Below are 21,378 nucleotides of genomic sequence, written 5' to 3'. Positions count from 1 at the left end.
GTATAATGAACTCTTTAGGAAACTAGGGTATAGACAAGTTGACCAAACTCCATTCTATGTTCCACTCAAGGTGCCAGATACACCCATGACAATCTCATTGGATGTTTCAAAGGCACTGGACTCCAGAGTTAAAGCTGAAAATGGCACCTTCAAAGGAGTCTCTTATACTACCTTTTACACATCAGAAGAGGGTGTTATAGACAAGATATCCAGTGGCAAACTTACTGTATGGGAACCTGAGGAGGATGAGGTCTGTATCTATGGTCGTCTTTATCTGGACAATGGACCCAAGCTTCTCAAGATCCGTACTGTTGGCAAGGATGGAAGTAACATTGTACACCTTGCATTTGATACTGACAAGTGGATATGTCTCAGTCAGGATGTATTCAATGATAGACTTAACTTGATGGTCCTAAAGTTGACTGAACCACTTAACTTTGCCTTGACTACCACAACTGATGGATACTATGAATACACTTTTGACTTGACTAGATACCACCTAGACTCTAGATTTAACTCTGGTTTCATGACATATCAAGGTCATAAGTATGCTGTTTGTACTCCCAAGAACGGTGTCATAAAGAAGGTGATTCAAGGTAGTATTACCATATGGACCCCGTCCTCAGATGACTACTATGCTAGCATGGTACTCCTCTCCAGGGACACTCATCTCTACATTCTTGTTCAGTCATCATTCAACATTCCTGCCATATTGTCTTATAATCTGAAGAACAATGTTTGGAACATGGTAAACCATGAAGCTATTTCTACCGACATTACCAAGACACTCCCAATCCCATCCTTCAGATTTACACTTGACCTAGCTGGAAAACATGACTCGGGGAAGTACAGGGTGTTTAAGATGGACATAAATGGTGTTACTACCACAGTCTTCATTACTATCTACGGATACTACTTTGACAAGGTGGTCTCTGGTAAGGACCTAATATGGCAGTCGTCTGAGAATGAGGAATGTAGGTATCTAATGTTCCATGACAAGTCTGGAAAGAACCCATTTATAACAGTCTTTGTGGACTGTATGGATGAATCCAAGTTCATGGTCTATGAGATGAGGGACAAGTGGACATTCTCCCACCAGTTACTCGGACCAAAGAATGACCATAAGACTACTACTTCTATTGTATTCAACCTAAGTGACAAGACTCCTCAGAATGTGTACTTCTGTGACAACGTCTTCAATGGTATAGTACACAGAGCCTTCTCACCATTACCTGGCTACCATGTTCAGGAGGTAAAGGACACTGAGACTACCATATGGCAGGCAGAGGATAAGGAGCAATGTATATTCATTCTCTCTGTACCGGGTACTAATAAGAGCAAAGTTCCACTACTAAGTCTCTTTATAAGGAATGAGGACTACTGTGGTTTCAAACACTTTGAGAAGACTGATAAGTGGAGACATATTGATGAACGTGGTTATGACAAGAGACTCATTGAGAAGAAGCAGGCTAACAATGTGACTACTGCTGTTGCCATAGCTACTATACCTCAGTACAAGAATGCAGTTACTCTTGACACAGTCAATGTCGACCATGATAGAGTTGATCTCCATGAAGACTCCTTGAATGGTACCAGACGTCTCTACTCTGCCAAGACAGGGGACTACTTTAATAGCTTATCGGACAATAGCAAGAGTGTTTGGAAGAGTGACAAGGACAAGTGTATTAGTGTAGCCATTTATGGAAAGGATGACCTACACTGTCGTCTGGATGTACTCTCCTCGGATGTCATAACTCCAGTGTACTTTTGCAGAAAAGCTGGCAACTGGTCCTCCACTAATTACAATACCTTCCATGACTGGCTAAGAAACTATGTCAAGACTCCTAGAATTAAACTTGATCTTGGTAACCTTGACACTAACTTCTTTGAGAGTTTCAGGTATACTCAGAACGGCTATGAGATACTGTATGGAAGACCGCTACCTGGTTATGTACTGACTACAGTTGTCGATGGTTCTACAGAAGTTTGGGAAGCTGGACATAACCAATATGCTACAGAGTTTCAGATGTCAATAATTGGTGACTATATACTTCTGTCCATCATCAACCATTCCTACCAGGTTGAGAATCTTTGCTTCCTAAAGTCTTCAAACACTTGGTCACTCATTGATGAGGACGTATATGATCAGTATCTAGTTCCTGTTAATGACTCTGAAAGAGTACAAGATATGCAACTTGATCTAACAAGGCCAGACGTTGATATTGTTACTGGACATAAAGATGTGATGGGAGATGTTACCATACTAAGATACACTCCACATCTTGGCAGATATGTTACTGCAGTTGTATTTGGGGAGTCTACCATATGGTATAGGAAATACCATGACGAATACTGCATCTCATCTGAGCATATCACCAAGGGTACCTCTACATTCGTTAGACTACTCCTCAAGATGGGAAACTCTTTTGAACATCGCTACTTTACAAAGGTGGAAGGTAGATGGGTTACTCTCAAGGAAGATGAATTTAAGAACAGACTTGGTATACAGGATGTAGGTGTAAAGATTGATGCAAAGTCTATTCTAGGGGATAGTGAGTCTGACCCTAACGTATATACACTGGATATTTCTGGAGATGTAGATAGGGATAAGATTACTGCTACTGAGACTATATCCGAGGAGGTCAAGAGCGTCACATATTCACCCAAGTTTATTGCTGGAATTGGTAGGATAGTAGACTCTGATGGCATAGTTTGGATGGGAGCTTCTGACCAAAAATGTGTTACTGCCGTTATATCTTCAAAGGATGGATATGATTCACTCATTAGCCTCTCCATCAACACTGATACTGAGGTACGGTACAAGTACCTGGTTAAGAAGGACAAGGAATGGTATCTCATTAGAAAGACCAAGTATGATGAGCTGTTGACTACAATGTATAGATATTCTCTTGTAACACATACGGATACTACTTTTGATAATCCTATAACTCTAGATATATCGACCAAGCCTACTGGAGATCTTGCCTTCTATGAGTATACCTATAATGATGTCATATACAAGACCTTCAAACCAAAGGATGACAGGTCCATTTTGGAAGTTGTGGATGGTAAAAGCGTGTTATGGAAGAGCTCATCTGGAAAATGTATCAATGCTTGGACCTACTCAACGGATGTATCCTCTCTATGTCGTCTCGACATTCTTTCCTCTGGTATCATTACTCCTCACTGCTTTGAGAAGAAAGGTAATATCTGGATATCACTGGATTTTAGACGATATACTGAAAAGCTGAAGAAACTTGTAAGATACAGATCCACAGAGATCAGAATTGACTTTTCTGGAATCTCTAGAGATCTTGGCACCGTAGTAGAATATTTTGATGCCGGAGTATTAACTACCACAGTAATTCCTAGGTTTAAAGTTACAGGTGTATATCATGATAACAAAAGGATATGGGAGGCTGGAAATAATGAATGTAGTTTTGCACACTTTGCAAGTGATGGACACAAGCATTTATCTTACCTCTTTACACCCACTAGCCCTGGTGATACAACATCTGTATCCTTCAAATATGATAATATGTGGATAAGTACTAATCCTTATAATTTTTATCATGACCATTATGCACTGTCTCCCCTTCCTGATAGAGTATTTAATGGTAAACTAGTTGATACAACATTCGATATCAATAACATTAGCGAACATGCCTTTAAAATTTACAATTACAGTGACAAAACAGTCACTAGATTTGAATATCAAACACCTATGAATGCTAATGTTACAAGGGTTATAGATGGAGTAAAGATGGCTATTTGGCAAGGTGATGAGGATGATAGATGCTTGTCATGTGAAGTTTATTCAAGAGAGGGACACCCTCCAGTAATGAAGTTGATTATAAAAAATCACTATGGATTAAATATATACTATTTTGAAAGAGTGAATAATGAATGGAATGAGATCAACCGGAATATATTTAATCTTAGACTAGCCTCTTTAAGCAACAACTCACGTTTACAGTTGCTAAAGGACAGACTTGTGGATACATCTGAAAATTCAGATGTATTCGATAGAAAGACTTCTTATACTTCAGAAGAAATAAATATGCTTTATCTGAACCAGTGGTTACTAAGTCATGTACCTCACTGGGTATTGGATCAATTCAAGACCTTTTATCCAAAAGGTTGGTTCTCTAGGTAGTTTTAATGGAACACTTTAAAATGTTCAAAAATAATGTAGTTTAGTAGTTGCAAATTCACGCATTGCAACCTTGTTGGCCGTGCCAACTTATAAATTGATTTTAAAATTTATTGCATATCTGACATGACATTTAAATTGTATTTTACTGCGTTCACAAGGGTAATTATACATTCTGACTACTATATCGAGGATATCCGACGGGAGCGAATAAGTAGAGAAGTAGTAATTCGTGATATACACTCAAAGGGTAAATATGAAACTCGTTATTCTGGGCTGTAACGTTAATAATTCTGTTACATGAATTTATACCAACTAAGACTTTAATATCCTTAGTCAGGTGAATACGGATAAAATACTCTGTAATTGCAATTCGCAGAATTTACGCATAAACCCTAGTTAATCCAGCACTCGGAATATTAAAGGGAAATGTGGGCACTTGGAGTTATCTGGCGACTATAACTCGTAAAAATACATCATTAGTATACTATAAAAAAGTTAGAAACCCTTTATCCGTTAAAAATTGTAGAGATTAATTCGCAAAAATTGCAATTCCTTGTGAGCATTCATCCTATTTTCAACCATATTGGTCTTTAATTCGATGGTATTATGATATTCATTTTCCTAAATTCATCTCCAGTTTAAAGTGTCCGTGTATAACTTCAAAAGTACCTCGATCCTTTGTAATCGTCTCTTCCTTTTGGACAGAATGTAAAATCAAAACCAATCTAATTCCCTCTGAATCTATGCAATCTTACAATTCCATTTCTGCCTTTTATAGTACTATAAAATCGCATGAATGCGAATTTAAGCGAGCTCAATACCAGTCAGAAAACATAATAAATGCAATGTAAAGTTTTTGGAGACAAATATTATCACTAACATCCTAAATATTTCAGACAAAACAAACGGTTTCAGCCTGATCCATGAAAGTATGTAACTACCAAACAAATGACTAAATATCGATAGATGGAAATAAGTCCCTATGAAGCATCGATCAAGAGGAAGAATGTCGTACTACTTGAATACTAAAAGGCAACCCTTTGGACTCATGGAGAAGCTGTGGAATCTGCAAGGGTACGCAATCCATGTAGGATATACAGCTAGGACAGTCCAAATTTGTTACAAGTTCTATATAAAAATTTGGGATTACAGGTACATTTTCCACATTATAGACTCTAATCTAGTCTTTATCATGATATAAAAGTTTTAGAAATAAATGGTTGGGATTAAAATGTTCGATAGAACATGCACCCATAATAATGAATTGTTGTTATTCAACGCCAAAGAGCCAATACTAACAAGAACAAGGGCACATTTGACCTGTTTTTGTACTTTTTAAGTTGTTAAATTGCAAACCATGGTCACAGTATGATTATAACTATCTTGTAATGAGGGTTAGGCACTATAACATGATGAATTTATTTGTGGTTGAAATCATTCTATTAAACCTCATTTACAAGTTTTATGATCTAATTTAGTGTAGGAAGTGATTGGTTGATAAATTTATACCAAAAGCGGTAGGAGTGTGTACAAATTGCTGTATCTACATACTTCCGGAGTGAACTGTTCTAATGCTTAGATTGTTTTAATACCACCTATAACTTGCAAATGAAAAACAGGCATTGCGTTATAGTTTTTATAACGTTTATTCCTGCCATGTATATTCCATATTAGTCCCTTTGATATTTGGCTCTTGGCATTTGCATGCATAAGGGTGGGTGTTCCTATTTGACTATGAATAAACCATTCACTTTATTAAAAGTTTACATATTATAAAGCGTCGGATAATAATATAGCAATATGAAAAGTTGTAAACGTAACACAAAGACTAATTACTACGGGATACATGGGCATCTAAACAAGGACAGATGTACAATTGACCTGAATATGACCAAGGCCTATAATCAGGAAGAGAACTATAATGTAACGTTTGTTTGGCCATTTCCCGACACTCAAAAGTTCCACATACGTGAGCATGTCCATACTCCAAACAATACTTTTACAATAAGTAAATTCACATGGAACGGACATGTCATGGATGAACTTCCACATGATTTGAATGATGTGGAACGAGTCATTGTGGCAATTCCCAGAGAGGGTAAAAGCTTAGAAATGGCTGTAATGATAGTCATGAATACACTTGTTAATGAATGCAAGACTTCATTCGTCCTCTACTTTAAAAGAAGCTCCAAGGGAAAATGGACCGCTTACGCACTCAAGGAACCTAGACATCTTTTCAACTGGAACAGGTTTTTCCTTGATATTATCGCAGTTCCAGACGCTGAAATTGAAAGTCTCCCTTATAAGAACTTGTACAGGGTTGACAAGGACATTTCCACTGAGGAACTATTATGCCTTGTGCTGGAAGAACAAGTTTCAATATGGACACAAATAACAAATTGGATAGCAGAAACTTCCAGACAATTATCCGTTTGGATTAACGCGATGTTACTTATTGGTCCAGCTGTCTTTTATTGCACATGATCCAATGTTCCCGTCCTCCCTCTGTGCCAGTCTTAAGGAATAGAATGAAGGTGTGCGTATAACCAGAAACTAATGGAGGAGTATGAGACTATAGTCTCAATAAAGGAAAGCTAATACATCAACAGCACTCGTATTTGAGAACACTCGCTCCATAAAAAGCAACTGCAACATCACTCATTCACTTTCAATAAAACAGCACATGCGATGACAACGTCCACTAACTTTTAACATTTAATTATACATGTCTAACAAAATGAATAAAACTTTCAATTTTGATAGAGATTTCGCGTGAATGAAGCAAAACGCCCTCTGACAATTGTCAAACTTTGTAACGTAAATATGCTTTAAAATTTACTCCTTTTCATTGAGCCGCTCAACTAGCTCTTGTTGAAGTTTCTGAGGGAATAATTTGATGCGAGAACAACTCACGTGAATAACTTCGAGTTTACTGTCTAATCTTTTTCCAGACGCGATATACTTTTCGACCACGTTTTGGTGTAGCCAATCATACGGGTTCTTGTAGTCATCCACCGCTCTATAGATGCTGTAATGTGCACATGCAGCTAACCGTACAACACCCCTAATCACACTTCCGTAATCATCAGAATTTTGTTCTACCGCCTTCTGTAGCCCCTTGAGACTCCTCTCATACTTGTACCTGCATTTATGTGTAGAGTGGAAGGTGCAAAACGCCAGTTTCTAGAAATTATTGGAGGCAAACAGGCCATTGTTTAGGGAAAATTGTCCAACATTTTGCTATAGAAAAACAGACAAACTTACATGTACTTCATTAGACTCTTTACGGAGGCGCTGTCATCAGTGGCATCCCCTTCACAGATAACGGCAATCTTGGTGAGATACTCGACAACTATAGGCGGTGTAGATGGGAATAGCAAACAAGAATCCGGGGTCAGAAGGAATGACTTACCAGAGTGCAAGAGGGAGACAATGTCGCCATTTCTGGACTTTGGGGAGCTTCCCTTGTCCTTGGAGGATGATACATCGACCTCAGTACCGTCGTTACTGCTGATTTCGTCCTTGTCCATCTTCCCTCAGGTGTGACGTAAATTCGAGACAAAATTCGACTATAAAGCACCCATTGAACTTTAATGTGAGCCTTTTGCCAAAACTTGTTCCAACAGGCCCATTTAGAGGCTAAATATCGACTGGGAGGCAACACACCAGGAGGACTTCCCGCCACCCACTCGTTCAGTCGATATTTTTTTAATTTCCGAGTATTTGCTCCTCATATCGACTGAGTATACAAATGATGGAATAATGCACTTGTAGTATCGAAAAGAGCGGTCAAAAGGGACGGAAATCGCGGATTTACGATAATTTGATGATATCGCATAGTATTCTTTGCTCTATTCGCAAAAGGTCTTGGTAATCGTATGGATAGTTTTATAGCTATACAAGGGTGGTGAAATAGGCATACAGACACGACTGTACAATGAGCAAGAATCTTACTTACCCCGGCACCTGTCTGGGCCCAGTTAGCGATTTGGTGCCTGGAAACAACACTTACGTCCGGGATTCTATGATTTACTCATCTGTACTCGGCAATTGTATCATCTCCAGGGACCCAAATGTAGAGGTTTGTTTTTTATCCTTACATCATTGTACGCGTGTTTCTTGCGAGAATTTGACCCAGAAGCACCAAATGTTTTGTGAATCATCATTTAATGAAACGCTAAACGAAATACTACAGAAGGGAACCGTCTCGGTTGAGACAAATCAAATAAAGGCACCGTATGTTGGAGCTGTTGTGGTAGCTCAGGTGACCAAATTACATCGCAAAAAGTTGGAATGCAACGTGGTATCTGTGGACGGAAGAGTTTTAAAGGACCCATACAAGGGAGTGCTAGCGTTTGTTGTTTTACATATTCGCATTTATTTTTAGGAGCACCAATGTCCACGAATCCAAAAACATTGACGTCATAATCTCGGACTGGTTCAAGCCAGGTGACATTATAAAGGCCAAAGTGGTTTGTTTATTGCGAAAAGTTACATTTGAAACATTAGATTTATGCCGGTGATGGAAAACAGATTATACTAACCACATCGGAAGTTGATTTGGGGGTCATAAAGGCGCAATCAGCAACTGGAGAGGAAATGACTCCGATTTCGTGGAAGTATTTTTTATCAAGATCCGGTACCGTTGAAAGAAGGTGGGTAGTTGTCCAATAAATGCATACTCTACAGAAAGGTTGCCAAGTAAAATGTATCTCGTATATTTTATAATTATAGTACTATTGCATCTAGGAGACCTACAGGCACATTTTCATTACCAGAGGACTCTGAAGCTTTCTTTTTCGCGGAGCGATCTTGATCCACGTATTCTTCATCTACCCGCAATCCCTTTTTCCTTCTCTTTTCTGCGATATGTTCGTGTTGTTTTTCAGCTTCTAGCTGGTCAATGTAATGGTAATTCTTCTTCTTTTCCTGGGCTAGGAGGTGCTGGAGTTTTTCCTTTCGTTCTCTCTTGTTTCTGGACCAATATTCGACCAGATGCCTCCACTTGAATTTCGGTAGGTACATTATATTCCAGAGATCTTCTCTCCAGAAATTTTGGCGCTTCTTGTGTCCAACAGGCTTTGTATTTAGCTGTAGAGCGACTTGCTTTGCGATTTTCTTGTCATGAAACTCGATCCATCCGTGAAGGAATTTGAGCTTTTTGTTTCCCCCGAGTTTGACCCTTTTCTTGTAGTCGCTGATTGACTCTGGCTGGGCGTAGATTCTTCCAATCTTTCCAAAGTTTCCAAAGTAGGTTCTGAGCTTTGAAAGGCCCATGTACGGCGGTATACTCGAGAGGAAGATTATTCCGCTCGCACCTTCGTCAAACTTGGCGTCAACTTCCAGTTCTTCTGGGCCTTCCGGAGCTAGCGGATTTGATTCTTCATGTTCAATTGGTTCATAATCCGCGGAATCTTCCGGAATTGAGACGTCATCTGGCGTCGCCTTGTCTTCAGAGGCCAATATCTCCTGGGATTGTGTTTTATCCTTGTTAGATTTTTTCTTATGCATAGTTTATGGCAAAAGGTTTTACTTTACAAATTTTTACAAGATAAAAGTCCCCCAATGAGGAAATAGTGATGGAATCTTCTCCGGTTACCCACTGGGGACATCACTTGATAAATTAATGCCTAAAGGACAGCCTTTTGGCTCATTTTTTCGAGTAATTCCACTTTTTAAGCGATCATTTTCTACTCATGAGGGTATAAAACCAAAGTCTGGTAGAACTACGCATTACGACGTCCTCAATGTTCCCAGAGACGCGTCAAAGAGAGCGATCAAACAGGTTCGTATTCCGGTCACTTTATGCGTTTCTCAGGCGTACCTTAAGCTTGTGAAGGAACATCACCCGGATAGTAGCAAGAACAAGGATGGTTCGGAGACATTCATTACAATCAAGGAAGCTTATGAAGTGTTAAAGGACTCCAAGAAGAGAAATTTGTACGATATTGAACTAAAGAGGTGTGTTTGGTCGTAGAATAACAAGCACATTTAGGAATGAAGCCCATGATAAGTCTCCACTTGGAAGAGCAACCGGGGTTGGATGGATCCCTTCTTCAGGCTCCACAGGCTATAGTAGCGAGAGATTCGAGAGATACAAGCGCTATACTTCTGGTTTGTTCACGATGATTCATTATGGGTGTTGTAGGAATCCGTAACGATGTTGAAGATGATCCCTATGATGGAATAAAGACGGTTGCATCACTGGCAATTGCAGCTGCCACCATACTTTTATTTTGCCTAATTGGTGGTGAACTCATCATGCTTCGACCAGATGAAAAGTATGTCCCCTTATTCCCGGTGCATGCATGGAAACTTGTGTTTAGGATAGATGAAGACGAGTATGCTGAAGAGGATGTAGAACATGAACGGATGGTTATTTCATACTATAATCCAGTGAATGAAGAGTGGGAACGCATAATTGAGCCTTATGAAGCTCCACCTCCCCAAATGTTGGCCGAACATTACAGAGAGAAGACGGGCGAATTGCCAGATTTAGGCGCTATTAAAACAAAACTAACCGTTCTTGAGGTAAGTTCCATTTATTTTATGCATGATTCATCTTTATAGCACACACATTGTTGAGTATACACAAATGTACAGATGCCAATTAGTTCGACCGTGGCTCCGACTTTGCTTTATGATCGCAATAAGCGCAAAATTATTGCTATAGAAAAGAGGTAATCACATTAATGGGTATATTATATATCTCTGCATGAGTTTCTGTATTATGGCTCCTTTGGTTTTTTAGATGAGGAGGAGACATTTACGGTTTTCTATTCCTAAACATTACGGGATGGTGGGTTATACAACAGAGATTTAATGAGCATTTATAGTTACTTAAATTGTTTCCATAAATGCTCATAGTTTCTCAGAATGTTCCTCGTAGTTGTAGATACTTTTGCTAAAGGAACGCCAGAAAATTGTTCAAAAGAAAGTGCAATCCTTTATGATAAGAATTGAGTCGTATGTGCCCATTCATTGGTAGGATGAGCTATGATGATCATTTAAGTGATTGCTTAGCATAAGAAGTGTTAAATACAGCTACATTGTGAGCTAGTCTTGTGAGGGAGGATGAATGGTTATCTATGGTTGAGGAGTAGGTCAAGATAGTGCTATGATGCAATTCGCAGTAAACTGGAATATTAGAAGGCAGCATTATGAATGTCTACAATAGACATAAAGCACAAATGCCATAATGGCAAAAGTGGTAAAAATAAATGTATCTGTCAGAGTGATGGTCGAATTGAGGTAAAAGGAGGAACTCTCAAATATACTTATGGGAAAGAGACAGATTACAAATATTGCACACACAGTTTTTTGACAACATGGATAGCTAATCTTAACTATGGTGGATCTCCCCTTCAGATATACAATGGAGGTGGACAGTCAAGACAATTCTCCGATGCACACCAAGTGATATTGGAAGTAACAACTTACTATAGTGCAACCTATGACAACGATGACGAAGAAACAAAGAAGCCTCTTCTACTCAGAATCAATGATAAAAATGGGTATAGTTGGTATTCCAATGCGGATGCAGATTATAAGAAAGAATACGAGGGGGAACCTAAAGGCAAACCAAACACTAGATGGAAATTTATCCCAGATGTAGAAAGTCAGTTTTACCAAGAACATATTACTCCAACTCCAGAACTTGAGACACAACTCAATAGTCTCACCTGTAAACTCCATGATCTTCATTCTGTCAACATTTATCAGAACGGCGATTTTAAGAGAACATACTATTGTCCATGCGGTCAGGCCAATGTTACCATAGAACCTACTTCTAATTATACTCCAACAGGTGGATACATCTGTTACCTGCATACATATGACCCAAATGTAACAAGGGCTAGATATAGGAGTACTCTTCTTGAATGGAGAATGAGCAAAAATGACGATAAGTACGGTCCATTTTCACTCAACCAACAAACTCCCACCCTCTATGTCTTCTACTGGGATAAAGATACGGAACGTACAAAGCCTCTTATTATTGGAGTGTACGTTGGAAAAGACTCTGGAGGCATACCCGTTCCGGTTTGTAATGACGGCTACAGTGACAATAGTAAATGGACAATGATTCCTGATAGACTCGGAGAACATGTATTTTCAGGGACTCTCCATGAACAAAAGTGTCGTCTTTTCCATCCGGTTGAGATAGATATCACCAGTAAAGGACATTATAAAAACCCGCACTCTGAAAAGGAAGGATGTAAGATGGAAGAATGTTCTAAGAACATACAAGTTACTAACTACGGTGGACTGAATTTGAAGAACTATACAGCTAGGAAACACACTTACGGAGAGCCAGGAGAGACATTTACCATCATAAAACTCACAGAGGGCCCCTCTCCAATTGACATTCTGACAGGATCCTTTCCAATATGGGATGTTAGGGAAGTAGTAGTATTTTTTTCCTCATGTGGTAATGCTAAAACACCTCTTCTGGTCTATGTGGGCAGTAATGATGAAAAAGCTAGGAAGTGGTACAAGAACACTGATCCAAAGGGTGATAAGTGGGAAGAGGAGACTAAACTAGAAGGTAAGGATCCAAGGGAAGCTGATAGGAATGGCAGCCTTGTAAGTACTCTGAGTGAGATTAAGAACAAGCTAAGACTTAGCTGTTCGAATGGAGAAAAACTGGTGGTAGCTGCAAACGAAGTACAGCACCAACAACATACTTCTGTTGTTACTCCAGGTGCAGCTGGAGGAGGCTCTGACGGAGGACTGTGGAAAACGGTCGATCCTCTTATCGATCTTGGAATTACTGGACTAAATGTAGCTACTGCACTTGGTACTGTTGCTGTAAATACAGCTCTTGAAATAACTGAAAAGGCTCTTAAAAACGTTGCTGGCCCATCTGACCAAGGTACTCAACAAGGTATTGGAGAACTAGACTCTGCTACTGCTAACTCACCTGACCTAAATACTAATCAAGGTGAATCTACTAATTCTGGAGGTGATGGACTTCAAGGATCTAGAACTGATGCTAGAGGACCTAATGATCCTGCTCTTACTCCTGGATCCCCTCAAGGTACCGAAGGCTCTGAATCTAATCCATCTGGTAATAATTCTCAAGATGAAGTTAAGAAAGAAGACTCATCTGAAGAACCTACCCCTACTGCTCCTCCTGGTCATGCTGAAGCTCAAGGCTCAGACCTAGCTAATACTCCTGGTGGACAAACTCTTGCTTATGGAGGCTCAGACCTTTCTGAAAAGCCTACTAATCCTGATCTAAAGATTGTAGTTGGAGTACCTACAGGCATTCTTGGTACTTCTGCCTTGGCTTGTTTCTTGGGATATAAACTTTATAGTCGCTATAAAGGAGATCCTTGGGTTAGACAGATTTAATGAGTGTCTATGGACTCTTCAGTAGGGATACTATGGAATCTGTACTGAGTAATTGGTCTAATGAACTCCACAACACTATCTGACACCTTATGGAAATCAGGAATATGCCATGTTGAGCATGCATAGATCCACTTAAGTCTTGTAGAATACCTCAGGATGCCAATGGATTCTTGATTGTACACGGATCGTCCTCCACACTTTTCAAGTATCGCTCTACTATATATATTCACTCTAATGGTCATCATGGTTCATTAATCCTTCTAGGCTCCCTAAAGTTGCCATTCCTCCTTCCATTGTACTGAAAATTCCACTCTTTCTTAGGCTCCTATACTCTGTATACTTATCACTCCTCCGTTTCACTATGGACGTAGTTTCCCATCCTGCTATTGTTGCATTGTACAACTCGATGCTTGGCATCTCGCCATCACTCTTCCACTCGTTATACTAATTCCATAGTGATCTACTACCTAGTCTCCGACGTCGGTGGGTCACCTGTTTCGGTCAACGGACCTACGCAGTGAGAGTCCTACTAGATGGAAGAGCTCCTGTTAGTCGCTCTAGTCCCTCATTCTTCGGGACATGCTCATCCACCTTACGGTGAACTCGCCATTACTACGTTCATATAATACACATTACCTAGAGCGTATAAAAATGTTACAAGAATTAATTCCTATTCCTTTGTTTTCCTTCTTCCTCATTCCTTTTCCCTCTGCCTTCCTTTGAGTTTCCATCCATTCCATCAAATTTTAGATGGCTGCAGATATCTGTGTCATTGAACGAATCGTCTGGCAGGTCGTATGATTGGATGTACTGTTCGGGGTGTGCTGATGAGTGAAGAGTAGGGGACTGTTGCACGCTGGATGGATGTAGAGAATGTGTCAATGGATAATCCTGTGTGCCATTAAACTGCGATGAGGCAAAATTGTTCCTACAAAAGGGTGGAATCATGGCCTGGTACTGCGGACCGACTCTAATTCTGCCTTCGTATGATTGCATCCATTGGCGCTTTGTCTCGTGCTCCATTTTCATTAAATCATACTCACAGTCTCTGCATACTTGAGTTACAACTGGCGGCCAGGGCCAGAAATGGCCTCGAGATTATTGGGCACCGCTGCCACATTGGGGGCCCCGGCTCTCCGGTTTAGGCCAAACTCCAGCCGCTTTTCTGGCCACAGATGAAAGGTGTAACCAACATCAATAGGTAGTGGCCATTTGGGGAGCTTAAACCACCCAGAAACCGACGACTGAAACGGGCGCCTGCAGGCGCCGTGGGTACACGCAGCATGAATGCGATTTGCAGAGTTTTCGAGCTACTTTCAAGCTCTAGAGGATGCAAATGAATTCTTATAAACATAAACGAGATATGAAACCAGTGTGTAAAATTGGTACACATGCGTACCGGTGAGCGTCAACCCCGAGTAATGCGAGTAGACTCTGATGTCCCCAAAAGCGTTTGTAGAATGAGATTTGCGCATAACTAAAAGTTTTTAGGGCAGTTTGTGGGATGTGTAGTGGTTACTGGTGGTATGTATGGAGATGCTTCCAGATCCGCCAGCAACTGCAGTCATTTTGGCACTTGGCGCCAGACCAGACGATTCATGTACCATTACTCATGAATAAAACCATGTGAATGCAAAATAGTGGAATAGCGTGGCGAAAGTCTGAGAAGGAGAGCGGATCTTTGTTCGGAGATACTCCTGGACTATTTTCCCTATAAACTCCCATTTACTGTCAGCCTTCCACGTAGATTCCTATTTAAAATAATCATAATAACCTCATAAAAATCTCTTCCTGCTCGCATAGTCCATATCCATTCTTCTAGACCAAGGAGTAGTCGAGAGAGCGGGAAAACGGGCCCATGAATGGGGACCTTTTACCGTCTTCCATCCGTAAAATGTGTGAAAAGATGTAATTATGTATGGAATAGAGTGCAAAATTCATGAAATGTGGTTTTGTAACGACGTAATGTGGAGTTTTCTATGTGGCATTCCCTACGCGTGGTGATTCTTCAGTTCAAGTTTCCTCTTTGGACAATGTGGGTCTTTATACTATAAAACTGGATAATGTTGAGCCTGGTTTATGCTCTCTGTTGCATTGTATGCGCGCACTTTGGCGCTTGCGCTACACACTTGTCCAAGAATGTCTGTATCGCACTAAATAGCCAGGATTCTGTACTTCAAAAGCATCTCTGCCAGGTTTGTGTTTGATCTCCCTGCTATACATGCAGTTACATGGTCCTGTGATGGTCATTCTCGACCTTCCATTGACTGTGCCCAGACGGGAATGTCTGAGAGTTTTCATTCTCGGCTCTCTCGGACAATTTCCGTATGACTAGCAACGTTATTCTACTGGAACAGCCAATGGAAGATCGAGGAGAAAAGGTTAGACACCGAACAAAAACATTTAGGAGATTGGACTTGAGCCATGCACATCGAATCCCAGAGTTTGTAGCATCAATTCGCGTATAGTTAGGGATGCAACTGATAGAGAACTCTGTCTAAGGACCCTGTTTGGCTTTTTTGCAACAATCTCATGTGAGAGGGGAACCAAGACAAAAGACTACATTTACAGTGCTAACATGTACAGTAAGCATAAAAAAGGAGACTATGAAAGCCACAGTGAAAACGGGGAGTTTGCAATTGTTTACGTTTCTAAAAACGTGGCACAGTCGATTTGGAAAGGTTTGTACGTTCTCCAAATTCACATGCATTCAGCATGCTCGCCCAGAGCTGGAAGGATGTTTTCGGACATTATGATTGACGATGAAGCCAAGAGATTCTGCAAGGAGTTGACTCTGAATTCAAGCAAAGTTCAGATTAGGCAGGGTGAAGGGATTCCATGCCTCTCCGAGATTTTAATATTGAGAGCCGAGGAGATAGCAGAGCTTGAGTGGCTCTTGGGAGGTTCTGTATGTTTTGTTAATTTGTCCGTTAACAAAAATTCTATAGATAACTTGGGGTCTAATAAAGTCAAAGTCTTGGGGGATCTGCATAATTATCGTAATGGTTTTGTTGGCAGCTTCTTCCTTGTATATAAAGCACGGAAGAAAGGAAAAGGACGAGCAAGAAAATGATCATAGAGAGGTTTGTTTAGGGTTTTAGACACAATACCTTTAGGAGGAAAGTGAAACTAGTAACCTCATTGAGTTAGATGTTAACATGTAGGTCGAGGATATGTAATCCGGAAGGTGCAATAATGGGATTGCAGAAATATGGTTATAATCCATCAAAATTCTAGTCTTTTAACTTTTGTATATCCATTCAGTTGTACTCAAAGGTCTCAAAATTTGTATCAGATGTAGGCATAGCTGGGATGAGGGAGAATAGAAAGGACACTTTCCCCCTATACATTGCATGGCGATATTACAATTGTAGCATTGGCAATATACTTACAAGCCAATTCTCTTACGGTTCATTAGTTTCCTAAAGGATTACCCTGAGCACTATTCTTTATCATCATCTCATGCTTCTCACAAGTGCCCTTGCTAAAACCTTCAATTTTATGTCTCTCAGTAAACTTGCAGGACAGGGTCCCCTCATTACCTCTTCATCCTTTGTCAATATTAACCGCTTTACAGCGCTCATTTGACATCAATCCTGACAATTCTGGTCACAATGGTTAATACCTTAGATAGAATGACGGCTTTACAATTAGTATGATATATACGGAATATCTATCTTCTTTCTTCCAATGGGGTACGCATTAGTATCTATTCCTCTTCCTTCCAGGTTCAGGCCTTGAGGTCTAAGGGAGAGTTGCACATATGAAAGGGCTTTAGAGGAATCTAACCCTGTAGACTCTATGGGACAATATCAGGAAAGATGAGATTATTCTTGTTACTATCCACAACATTCCTGATTACATTCTGTTATTGTGTTCCTCTAAATTCTAAAGGAAATGGTTATAAAGTTACGCAGCATTCTAGAGAAGTCAATCCTGCTTCTAAACTTCCACAGGTGACTCAACCGATTCCACAAAAAAATGGCGAGTCTCTTCCAAAACCACAAGAAAAACGAAATGTTCCAAAGACAAGCATTGGAGTTCCTAAATCTTTTCAACCACCTCAAGGGCAAGTTCAGGTAAAGACTGGCCAACCTACTCAGAGAGGTGTCCAGGATAAACCAAAAGAATCTCCTGAACCAGTACGGACTTCTCCACGGGTTCCTCAGAGGCAACAACAAACAGTAGCTTCATCTACTCCTAAACCAGAAGAACTTACTCCTCTACCTGATATGAAATCAAAGGTTGACGCTCCTATATTAAAGGTAGGGGAATATGACTTTTCAGTTCTGAAGTCAAAGGCAGACTCCACTATATTTGATGCAGTTGGAGATTATGAAGGCGAACTTCCAGTTTTAAGGTTGACACCTAAGGCTGGGGTCACAGCGAAAAGACTTGTATTTGATGGTCAGACATTTTGGACATGTCAGGGTCCCAGTGATGCATGTTTGTCAGCCATCTTATACTTTGGAGAAAGCGGACCTGTAGCTGCTACATACAGCGTTAAGGGAAGAAAGGTATTCGAAGGCTACCGTAAATTTGCGGATGGAAAATGGACTTCGGTAAATAAGGAAGGTTTTAATGAGCTACTTGAAGAACTCAAAAAAGACTTAGGAGATGCTCCAGTACAGACTTCTCCACAGGTCCCTCAGAAGAAACCACGGGATAATGTGCAACCATCTCCTCAACAAGCAGCAAAAGTAGAGACAGCTTCTGAAGTTAAGCAGGAACAAAGACCAGCTACAAATCTCCAGGGCGATGTCAAGAAAGAGCAAGACAGCATGCAAGCTCCAGCTTCATTAAAAACGGAAGCCAAAGAGGAACAGCCACTTACTCAAACTACTCCAAAATCTGTCAAGGATAATGTAGAAGAGAAGGCAAAGCCTGCAGGCGATGGGAAACCTCTCCAAGAGGTACCGAAAGATGTAGCTGGTTCACAGGGTGAAAACCCTGAAGACAAATCCACTAAGGAAGAATCTCCTCAGGTTCATACAACTATTGAGGAGTCTCCAGTTACTCAGTCAGCTAAGCAAAGAACGGATCAATCTGCACCTGTTGTAGCCGGACCCAAGAATGTTTTTTCTCCTTCCGGAGTGATTGATATCTCAGCGTTAGATAACGAGCGGTTTCAATCCTTTGACTATTTCTTTGTTGGTAACGCAATAAATCTCATTGTTCCAAAGAAGGATATAACCGTTACAAGGTTAGTAGATGGTGAGGGAGATATTTTCATTCTGTCATCCGGAGAAACTTTCCAACATGCCAGAGTATATCTTAACAAGGATAAGAAACCTGAACTTGTGTTGATTACTATCAGAACATCTTCTAGCATATTACAGAAGGCCTACTCCAGGAGTGAAGCTGGTAAATGGGTACCATCTAATGACAAAGATGCCAAGATTAAGAATTTAATGGTCACTAGTGAATGGGTCCCCAACTTTGAAATTGACCTTGCATTACCTAGTAGCACTGATAAATGCACTGCTTTTGAAGTAGATCTTCTAGGTGTGACAACTAAACACTTTTACCCTAGACCTGGTCATGCTGTAGTAGGAGTAAGGGACGGAAATAAAGTTTTATGGGCTTCCAACCAACACACCAAGGAAGACCTTTGTGGGTACCATGATTATTGTTTTTTTTGTCTTGTTTATAAGAAAGAGAATGTAGAACTACTGGAAATGGCAGTTGTAGAGAGAAATTTGAAGGCAAAGAAATACTTTGAAAAGAATGCTGATGGTGAATGGACTTCCATTGATAAGAAAGAGTTTGATAGAAAGCTAAATAATCTCAAAACGGTGTGAGTAACGAGCCTTCTGTATGTTTCCAATGATCCCCCAATCATATTCTAAACTCTCATACCACTTAATCCAGTGGATAACAGTAAAACGTCTCAATTGTATACTAGAATAACCGCTCATCCATCCTGTGGATGTATTAATCATTAATGCAGTATAATTTTCCTACCCTTGGTAGGTATTAGAGACCCTCCCCTCTAGACTACTCTCTTGTTGGTGTACTGGAATGCTATGACTTATGCAGACTTGTACTTTCTTCAGTATTACCTTTTAGAGTCTTTAACCTTAATTCTTGGTATACAGTATTACTCGTTTTGTTGTAAATGTCCATAGAAGAATCTACAGATACTCAACATGGTACATTCTTACTCATCCGTAAAACACTTTCTACAATGCTCCTAGAGATTCTTCCTGATATGCTCCATTATTCCTAGTATCCACCAAAGCTAGTATCTAGAGCATCTCCATAGACACTCCTAAATCTGTCTAACCCAAGGATCTCCTCTAGAACGTTTAAATGCCCACCAACCAAGTCCAGTAAGAGATCCTGATACAACAGCAGTACCACTTAAGACACCAAGAATTGTGTTCAAAGGAGGTTTGTTAGAAGAGGGTTGAGAAGTTCCATGACGTTCAGCTTGATGACCATGAGCAGTAGGAGAAGTAGTACCAGATTCTTGTTGTTCAGGAGGTGGTGGAGGTTTAGGTCCAGGGCATTCTTGCAAGTCATTATATCCACCTGCCTTCTTTAGTTCCGTCACAAGTGCATTCCAGCTGGTACAATCAGTAATTTTCTCCGGTGCTGTATTTCGGAGTCCTGCCAAGGTTTCTTCCCACTCTTCATTGCCACTATCATTACTACCTTCTTTCTTCTTATACCATCCTTTAGCTGAAGACCCTGTGGTAGGATGTATATATATCAATAATGGGTTCTGTTCTTGACAGTAGAAAACGTGGACTGAATCCACATCAGTGATAGGAAATGATTGTTTAGTAAGTTTTATACGTCTTCTATTCTTTGGAGCAAGATCACTATTCTCATTATACTTAATGCCTGCAAGCCTCAAGTTAGGACTGGTAATGGTGTGTTTTTTGACTGTAAGGTGACTTGAACCAGAATGTGTTTTGCAAGAAACTGGTACAGAAGTAACGGAGACCTTAGCCTCACCATCCTTACCTTCCTTGTCTGCATGCTTGTCACAGCAATAACTTTCTCCAGGCCTATGTTTATCACGAGTTAGGTCAATGGTAACTCCGTTGTGGTATTTACAAACGAATTCATCTAGTTCATGCTCGAGGTCTTCTTCATCTAGTTTATATTCAGTCCACCTATTACCACTACTCCTGACATAATAGGTAGTTCTAGCGCTAGTACTAACCCCTATCAAGAGAACCTTACCAGGCGTCTGACCACCACCAGTATTATCATGTTTCCAGTAATAAGCAGAAACCGAATACACATCTTTACCATCTTTAGATTCCTGAATTCCCTCTATTCTCTTGTTATTATCTTGGATTTCCTTTAGTGTGAATGCTCTCCCTCCGTGCGGAGAATGAGTATACCTGTAAAAGTGTGATCCTTTAGGTTCAATAGTTCTTTTGACTGTAATTTTAACAGTCTTACCTCCGGCAGAAGTACTTGCTTGATATGTAGTAGTTTCTCCACAATTTTCCTTTTTGTTTTTTGATAGATCTATGGTTACTCCTCTACCGGACATTATTGATAGGGAGTATAGACCATTATGCTCTATACCTCCTCTTGGAGAAATCCATTCTCCATATTTAGAGTTACACCTTCACTTAGAGCCTAGTCAGTATACGCTACATCTGGGTCAAGTAGTTCCTTCATCTAGTCGTGCCTCCTCATCCATACATCCTCCCTCCCTAACAACTAGCTCACCGTCAGAGAGACTATCCACAGAACAAGATGAACAACTATCAACACAGTCTTCAGTAGTACGGTATGGACGGTCTAGTAGTCTGGACAACTTCTATCTTCATCTAGACTCCATATAGTCATTACGCCCTTCATACCTCCCATCACCATTAAAGCAGCATGCCTATGACAAACTT

At 40.2% G+C, this 21,378-nt stretch overlaps 11 protein-coding genes across 11 annotated transcripts; 7 read left to right on the top strand and 4 right to left on the bottom strand.

Annotated features, from left to right (window-relative positions):
- Positions 1-85: 85 nt before the first annotated feature.
- Positions 86-4,156, top strand: BEWA_031430 (hypothetical protein; the record flags this gene model as incomplete). The annotated part of the gene is made up of 1 exon (XM_004829899.1): positions 86-4,156. The coding sequence occupies one exon, from the start codon at positions 86-88 to the stop codon at positions 4,154-4,156; it is 4,071 nt and encodes a 1,356-aa protein (XP_004829956.1).
- A 1,800-nt stretch (positions 4,157-5,956) lies between these two features.
- On the top strand, positions 5,957-6,640 carry BEWA_031420 (hypothetical protein; the record flags this gene model as incomplete). Its single annotated transcript, XM_004829898.1, has 1 exon — positions 5,957-6,640. One exon carries the CDS (start codon positions 5,957-5,959, stop codon positions 6,638-6,640), a length of 684 nt encoding a protein of 227 aa, XP_004829955.1.
- A 262-nt stretch (positions 6,641-6,902) lies between these two features.
- Positions 6,903-7,776, bottom strand: BEWA_031410 (hypothetical protein). The gene is made up of 5 exons (XM_004829897.1): positions 7,569-7,776; positions 7,421-7,508; positions 7,209-7,298; positions 7,070-7,175; positions 6,903-7,036 (listed from the first exon to the last, which is right to left on the bottom strand). The coding sequence occupies exons 1-5, from the start codon at positions 7,684-7,686 to the stop codon at positions 6,992-6,994; spliced, it is 447 nt and encodes a 148-aa protein (XP_004829954.1). The 5' UTR covers positions 7,687-7,776; the 3' UTR covers positions 6,903-6,991.
- A 317-nt stretch (positions 7,777-8,093) lies between these two features.
- On the top strand, positions 8,094-8,830 carry BEWA_031400 (hypothetical protein; the record flags this gene model as incomplete). The annotated part of the gene is made up of 4 exons (XM_004829896.1): positions 8,094-8,237; positions 8,352-8,509; positions 8,544-8,628; positions 8,666-8,830. The coding sequence occupies 4 exons, from the start codon at positions 8,094-8,096 to the stop codon at positions 8,828-8,830; spliced, it is 552 nt and encodes a 183-aa protein (XP_004829953.1).
- A 54-nt stretch (positions 8,831-8,884) lies between these two features.
- Positions 8,885-9,667, bottom strand: BEWA_031390 (hypothetical protein; the record flags this gene model as incomplete). Its single annotated transcript, XM_004829895.1, has 1 exon — positions 8,885-9,667. One exon carries the CDS (start codon positions 9,665-9,667, stop codon positions 8,885-8,887), a length of 783 nt encoding a protein of 260 aa, XP_004829952.1.
- A 115-nt stretch (positions 9,668-9,782) lies between these two features.
- On the top strand, positions 9,783-10,840 carry BEWA_031380 (DnaJ domain containing protein; the record flags this gene model as incomplete). The annotated part of the gene is made up of 6 exons (XM_004829894.1): positions 9,783-9,941; positions 9,975-10,117; positions 10,152-10,270; positions 10,305-10,437; positions 10,483-10,687; positions 10,760-10,840. The coding sequence occupies 6 exons, from the start codon at positions 9,783-9,785 to the stop codon at positions 10,838-10,840; spliced, it is 840 nt and encodes a 279-aa protein (XP_004829951.1).
- A 480-nt stretch (positions 10,841-11,320) lies between these two features.
- Positions 11,321-13,510, top strand: BEWA_031370 (hypothetical protein; the record flags this gene model as incomplete). The annotated part of the gene is made up of 1 exon (XM_004829893.1): positions 11,321-13,510. The coding sequence occupies one exon, from the start codon at positions 11,321-11,323 to the stop codon at positions 13,508-13,510; it is 2,190 nt and encodes a 729-aa protein (XP_004829950.1).
- A 663-nt stretch (positions 13,511-14,173) lies between these two features.
- On the bottom strand, positions 14,174-14,533 carry BEWA_031360 (hypothetical protein; the record flags this gene model as incomplete). The annotated part of the gene is made up of 1 exon (XM_004829892.1): positions 14,174-14,533. The coding sequence occupies one exon, from the start codon at positions 14,531-14,533 to the stop codon at positions 14,174-14,176; it is 360 nt and encodes a 119-aa protein (XP_004829949.1).
- A 1,024-nt stretch (positions 14,534-15,557) lies between these two features.
- On the top strand, positions 15,558-16,732 carry BEWA_031350 (uncharacterized protein). Its single transcript, XM_004829891.1, has 5 exons — positions 15,558-15,705; positions 15,918-16,191; positions 16,225-16,418; positions 16,459-16,593; positions 16,627-16,732. The coding sequence occupies exons 1-5, from the start codon at positions 15,574-15,576 to the stop codon at positions 16,672-16,674; spliced, it is 783 nt and encodes a 260-aa protein (XP_004829948.1). The 5' UTR covers positions 15,558-15,573; the 3' UTR covers positions 16,675-16,732.
- Positions 16,733-17,331: 599 nt separating this feature from the next.
- On the top strand, positions 17,332-19,311 carry BEWA_031340 (signal peptide-containing protein; the record flags this gene model as incomplete). Its single annotated transcript, XM_004829890.1, has 1 exon — positions 17,332-19,311. The coding sequence occupies one exon, from the start codon at positions 17,332-17,334 to the stop codon at positions 19,309-19,311; it is 1,980 nt and encodes a 659-aa protein (XP_004829947.1).
- Positions 19,312-19,781: 470 nt separating this feature from the next.
- On the bottom strand, positions 19,782-21,023 carry BEWA_031330 (hypothetical protein; the record flags this gene model as incomplete). The annotated part of the gene is made up of 1 exon (XM_004829889.1): positions 19,782-21,023. One exon carries the CDS (start codon positions 21,021-21,023, stop codon positions 19,782-19,784), a length of 1,242 nt encoding a protein of 413 aa, XP_004829946.1.
- Positions 21,024-21,378: the final 355 nt, after the last annotated feature.

The sequence above is a fragment of the Theileria equi genome, chromosome 1 (assembly GCF_000342415.1).
Source record: "Theileria equi strain WA chromosome 1, complete sequence".
NCBI lineage: Eukaryota > Apicomplexa > Aconoidasida > Piroplasmida > Theileriidae > Theileria > Theileria equi.
Note: the sequence above shows the minus strand (reverse complement) of the source record. Positions and strands in the feature narration are given on the sequence as shown.